General features: G+C 33.8%; 1 protein-coding gene across 1 annotated transcript; it reads left to right on the forward strand.

The window, feature by feature from the left end:
* Positions 1-2,170: 2,170 nt before the first annotated feature.
* Positions 2,171-4,261, forward strand: LOC130951164 (glyoxylate/hydroxypyruvate reductase HPR3-like). The gene is made up of 2 exons (XM_057879790.1): positions 2,171-2,750; positions 3,707-4,261. The coding sequence occupies exons 1-2, from the start codon at positions 2,301-2,303 to the stop codon at positions 4,199-4,201; spliced, it is 945 nt and encodes a 314-aa protein (XP_057735773.1). The 5' UTR covers positions 2,171-2,300; the 3' UTR covers positions 4,202-4,261.
* Positions 4,262-6,476: the final 2,215 nt, after the last annotated feature.

The following is a 6,476-nucleotide window of genomic DNA, read 5'->3' on the forward strand; positions in this document are numbered from 1 at the left end:
ATTTTTGATAGATTAAACGTTTCTTTTACAAGGTTTTGAACGATTACCTACTGGTTTTTAAAAGATTCATAAGGCAATGATAATCACTAAGCTTGAAAACAGTTTTTTTATTAAATATCTTCTTATGACAACTTTAAAACTGCGTGGTGAGATCGTGTGGTTAGCTTCTCACCCCCTACAGCTTTACCTTTTCAGGAACCAGATGAAGAAGCATTAAGAAGAGTTATACTGCGTTTGGTCTATAAGATGTTGTATTAATTAGATGTTTTCTCCCCTCGTCTTTGTTATTACAAGTTTGTAAGAGGGATAGGAATTGTATGTTTTATATGTATATTATATTATGAGTTATTATGTAAGGAGTCTTGTATATGAATCTATGCCTGTTTGTATTTTTCTTAAGATAAAGTGTTGAGTCACATGCTCCTATTTTAGTATTTAGTATGTAAAGTAGTCGTAATACTTCTTCCTATCAGAGTGGCGCAGCCGGAAGCGTGACTTCTGATAGTGAGGGTGTTACACTTTAACTCCTCGGTTTCCCCCATGGACATGCATATATATACGAGTTATGAATATTATATTTGAGCTTGGAGTTTGACTCCATGGAATACTATATTATTGAGTTTGGAGTTTGACTTCATGGAAAATTATTGAGCTTGGGGATGCGCGCACAAAGGGACTGTCTAATGGTTAACTACCAGGATATGTCGGGTTGGCTGTATAACCGACAGATGAGACTCATCAGCCATAGGACAGGAATACATCATATGCATTTGTTTGTCTGCTTGAGTGTGCATTGTTTTAGTTTGCTTAACTGTTTAATTTTGCTTATCTGCTACTTGTTCTACTTGCTGTAAATGCTTCTCTATCTGTGTTTTCCTTACTTGAATTGTATGTGTATATTTTCTGAGAAACTCCTCTTGGCAAAGGTGTGAAGGGGGTTGTCCCACGGGTGATTCAGAGGATTAGAGGAGACAGAAAGTGGAATGTTAGGTCAAATTTAGATTCAGAACTTGAATACCTTAGATAATTTACCTAATTTCTGGTGTAGTTGAATCCTTAAGCTGAAATCTGATTGTTGAAGTTCTAGGAATACCTTTGCCTTTTTTGGGACCTTTTATATTAACTATGCGGGCACCTTTACTATGCTGAGGATCTCCAATTTTCATTCCATATATATTTTGTTATTTTTCAGATGCAGGTCGAGTGACACCTCGTTGAGCATCTGGAGACCCTCTTTACAAGCGAAGAACTATCTTTTGGACTGTCATATTTTGTTTTAGGCTATGTATATATGTTTATAGAATCTCCGCATGTATATTTTGTGTTTTGTCCCTCCTAGAGGTTGACTTGGAGATACAGGTGTTTATTTTGTAGTTTGAGTTTTATTTTAGGTTGTTTATAAATATATAATCATATACTCTGGCCGGCCTTAGCTTCGCAGGTCGAGTCTAGAGCTTGCTATCCGTGTTTTAGAACTCTGATATGTATATATGTTTTTCAGCTTCTTTTTGATCTTACATATCCATTTTATGAATATCCATGCGAGTGTCATACGATTTTCTGTTTATCGTTCTTGTTTAGCTTATTCTTCAAAGCTCCTAGACATAATTTCTTTCAACTATATTTATATGTCTTTTCTTTTAGAGGTCGTAATACCTCGTCACCTCTACTTTACGACTTAAGCATAAGACTCTGTGTGATAGGGTGTTATATTATGGTATCAGAGCCGGAACCCGGATCGATATGCTTTATAAGGATGTTGATACCTCTTCCTAGCATGGCGCATTTTGACGAGTGAGTATGAGGAGTTTCGGCTATCATCCCTATCGTCAAAGGCAAAACCATGATGCCTTGTGTGTCAAAGCGGACAATATCGTGCTAGCGGGTGATCTGAACTGTTACATATATATAATAAATCAAATTTATATATAAATAACATAAATTAAATCAATTAAATTTGATTTATATAAAATTATAAACGAAATATATATGTAACCTATTTCAGTTTAAACATCGGTATAATTTTTAGCTGAGTTTATTTTATATTTGTGAATTACCCTTATTCTTATTCTTATATCTTTGTTTAATTTGATTATTTTAGATTTTAAAAATAATTTTACCTCCCAACATTTTTTTTGGCTTATACTTATGAAAAGCATAATGCAATACCAGTACGAAACTACCATTAATGGAAGTTGGAATCTCTGATAATGAGTGGGTCCCACAAAAGCGAGCCTTGACAGCTGATGACTTGTTAGTAAACAGATCGGCGAGTGAGTGACTGAAATCTGAGTGCGGCCATGGATTCAGAGCTTCCAGCGCTCTTGGTCTTGGGTCCTCCAATGGTCTTCAACCTCTTCCAATCTCACTACTCTCACAAATACCGTTTCCTCAATTTCTTTTCGTCTCACCTACCACTCCCCCAATTTCTTCAAACCCAACACGCCCACCCTACCTCCGTCCGCGCCATCCTCTGCAACCCGCGACAGCCGGTCACTGCTGACGTCATCCGGTCACTCCCCTCCCTCGGCATCGTCGCTACTACCACCGTTGGTGCTGACCACATCGACACCGCCGAGTGCCGCCGCCGAGGCATCCAGGTTGTTACTCTCGGGTCACAGTTTGCCCCCGATGTTGCTGACATGGCCGTGGCGTTGCTGATCGACGTCATGTTCAAGATCTCTGCCGGTGATCGGTTTGCCAAGAAGTCGATTCATTTCAAGCCATGGAGCTTCCCTTCTGGTTCAAAGGTAACTCACACTTTCACTCTTTATGCTTGTTCAATTCGTGTTATATTGAGAACGGTTTTGTTAGCAACTATTTTTGAATTGAGAAATGTTATTTTTACACCAAAATCAGCTGCTAAAATTAGCCATCAATATATTTGTGTATAAATATATATGTAATTTAATTTATTTTTAATGTGTATTTATATTCTAGTATGTATTTTATATTAGTGGCCGACTTTAGTGGCTAATTTTTATGTACAAGTAACATAATCCGAATTCTTCTTAACAAACAATCAAAGTAACTAAAAATAATATTAGCTGATTATTGATTTTTTAAATGAGTTAATTATCAGTTTCTTTAACATCATTTATCATGTAATATATCTACTGTATATGAAGAGAATTTTGCTAGGTATTGGCACACAAATTTATACCATTTTCGAATAGCAAGTGGGAGGTATAGTCCCGCTTAGATTTAATGTCGTCAAGATTTTGAATCGGGCGTGGTGTCATCTCATCTTTTACTTGATTCTTCTGAAGTTTTTTGTGGATGTGCATATATGAATCTCAGAATTTTCTTTGAAAAAAAGTGTTTGTGGCCAAAGTCAATGAATGTTAGATTATCTAACACCACTAGTGTCGTAAGATTTTGGGGCTGTCTAAACCTTTTTTTTAATCTGTATATGTTTCACCCGCAACTATATTTGCATTTTAATTTTCTGTTTTTAGTGCGAAAGGACGATTTCGATGTCATCATTCATGATTGAGAGTGGTGTCAAGTGTGCATGTAATATTACCAAATGACAAAGGGAATCAGTGTTTTACTCTGTTTGTAGTGGTCAGAGGATGATTAATAACTTTTCCAGGCCCTAAATATAGGGAAGTGATACTACTTAGAATTGAACTATTGAATGAAACAATGAAAGTAGTTTGATGTTTCAAATGAATGATAACTAGTTTTCAACTTTTTGTTTCAGCTAGGAGGCAAGAGAGTTGGGATTATAGGATTGGGAAGAATTGGTGGAGAAGTTGCCAAAAGGCTAGAGGCCTTTGATTGCATAATCATGTACCATTCAAGGAACAAGAATCCATCAGTCTCATACACTTTCTACTCCAATGTGGTTGATCTTGCCTCTAACAGTGATGTTCTTGTACTTTGTTGTCCATTAACTGAGCAAACAAAGTACATAGTCAACAAGGAAGTAATGTTAGCATTGGGGAAGGGTGGCATTATTGTAAATGTTGGAAGAGGAGCTCTAATTGATGAAAAGGAATTGGTACAATGTTTGATGAAAGGGGAAATAAGAGGTGCTGGTTTGGATGTGTTTGAGAATGAGCCTAATGTTCCCAAAGAGCTCTTTTCATTGGACAATGTTGTCCTTTCACCACATGCTGGTGCAATTACATTAGATTGTTTCATGGATGCATGTGAACATGTGGCAAAGAGTTTTGATGCCTTCTTCTCAAGTTAACCCCTTATTATTTCTCCTGTGTCTTCATGTACACTTCAATTTTTACGAATTTAACTTAGATGAATTTAAATCCAATTTAATTAGCGATCCAATCGAATTAATTGATGGGTTTATCAGGTTTCCGATTTGATAAACCAAGCCTAATTTATAATATTATTTTAGAATCAAATCAAAGGGCCGGGTAGGAATGACCTCAACCGTGCATGTCTAATGTCTTTGTTAAAGTGACTGGAGCAGTACATATAATACAATTTGCCAAGATTTTTACATCTAACAAAGTTAAAGTAATTAGTAGTGTCAAACGCGAATAAAAGTTCCTTTTCTATATAAAATTGTAATAAATCTCAAGATATGACTCCAAGTAGAATCATCAGTATGGTTTGGAATTGTGAGAGGAGAGAGTGGTGGGATTGCAGCAACACTGCAACTATAATAGCAAAACCGCCAGGCAATGACTCTGTTGGGCAGCCAAGACCAGTTCGGCAACCGGATATGGAGATGAGACAGGTATCACACAAGGTTACTAGTTGTCATTCACAATTAGTATTGTTTGTGCTTATTAAAAATGATTTTTTCATTTTTAAAAACTAATTTTCATAAATTACTCTTGAAAAAGAAAAGTTTTATCAGCCTAAATCACTTAATTGTGTACAGAGTGTAAAGTTAATTTTTAAAAATATTATTATTCATTAGTATATTCAATAAAATAAATTGGGATTATTCTATAATTATTTTTGACATGGAGTTCCATCAAATACTTTACCAACTATATTAACAAAAGATTGTGAAAATATCAAAATTACTTTCGATTAAATTAAATTAAATTAAACAACATATCATTTAGGTTAATGAGTTAAAATTTATTTTGGTCTCTGAAATATATATTCGGCTTTAATTTTGATCTCCAAATTTCAATTTACCCAATTGAAATCTCCAAATATTGAATTGTGACTCACGTCTGTTCTTGAGGTTATTTCTGTTAATGAAGAACTGATGTGGCACGCTAACTTGTCAAGGTGTGTCTCTTGATATTCAAATTGCCATGGTAGAAATGTAAAAAGTATATGATGTGATAAAGGTTGTTGATACTCAATTTAACCCTAAGTTGTAACTCTATTTCCACAAAATGCTCGAGGCTTTACTTGAAAATATGATAAGTTCAGCCAAACCAAGCTAAATTAACGTGCCACATCAGTATTATGTTAATGGAGATAATTCTAGGAATAAACATGAGTCACAATTTAATATTTAGGATCTCAATTAGATAAATTAAAATTTGAGAATGAAATTAAGGTTAAATGTAAATTTTCAAAACTAAAATGAGTATTAACTCTTTAGGACAATATAATGGCAAATAATAAAATTTGTGTTAAGGTGATAACAGAAATGTAGTTTTGACAGAAGATTTTTTATTAAAGGCAACCAATAATAATAAGGTGATAATTATGCTACCTAAATTTTAATATCTAATTTATTAACAATAACTAAAAATTAATATCTAATTTGAATAATATAAGAAAAAATAATTGTAAAATATTAAAACTTATCTTAAAATAAAAGTTGGACAAATTTGATATTAAAATAGTCGATACCAGATAATTAGCCTAATAATAATCAAAGCAAGACAATCAAACCTTCAAATAATAATTATGTCACTCATAAAATAAAATAATAATATTCAAATCCCTCAAAAATAGATCATGCCATGATATTTGTTTTTGCAAGTGAAGTGAATAAAGACAAAAAATATTCAGCATCATCAAAATTTGTTATTTTTTGTTATTATTTAATTATTAATATAAAATATAAAATTTAATTTTTTTAATTTAATAATTTAATAATATATTTTATTTTATATTTTTAAATATTAATAATTAAATAATAATAAAAAATAATAAATTTAATAACTATCTAGCATTTTTTAGTGAAAATTATATATATATGTGTTACGATGGGTAATCGGAGATTATTGGGTTGGATTAGTTTGGCTGACCCAATTGTCTGAAAAAGGAAGCCTTCGAGTGGGTTGATGATCCAAGGCCTCCGTCCGACTTGTGAGTGAGAGAATGGGGAGTGGTACCTGCAAAGACACTCTGATGCCAAAGTCAGCAAGGGAAAACAGGTCTAGAGAGTATTGGGCTTAGTGATACCTGAGAAGTGTCAGTGTATTTATAGCGATGAGCCAATAACCACCGTTGGAGTAGTTCCGCCATAAAAGGAGGAATAACTGTTCCTTTATCTTAGGGCAGTTGGGATATGACTCCTGGAAGTGGGT

This window comes from Arachis stenosperma, chromosome 9 (assembly GCF_014773155.1).
Source record: "Arachis stenosperma cultivar V10309 chromosome 9, arast.V10309.gnm1.PFL2, whole genome shotgun sequence".
Taxonomy (NCBI): Eukaryota; Viridiplantae; Streptophyta; class Magnoliopsida; order Fabales; family Fabaceae; genus Arachis; species Arachis stenosperma.

What these genes read in the sequence shown, in the direction of transcription:
- LOC130951164 (XM_057879790.1), top strand. Translation starts at nt 2,301, where the DNA reads ATGGATTCAGAGCTTCCAGCGCTCTTGGTCTTGGGTCCTCCAATGGTC. An exon ending in GCTTCCCTTCTGGTTCAAAG is followed by an intron (nt 2,751 to 3,706) that starts GTAACTCACACT and finishes TTTTTGTTTCAG; the next exon opens with CTAGGAGGCAAGAGAGTTGG.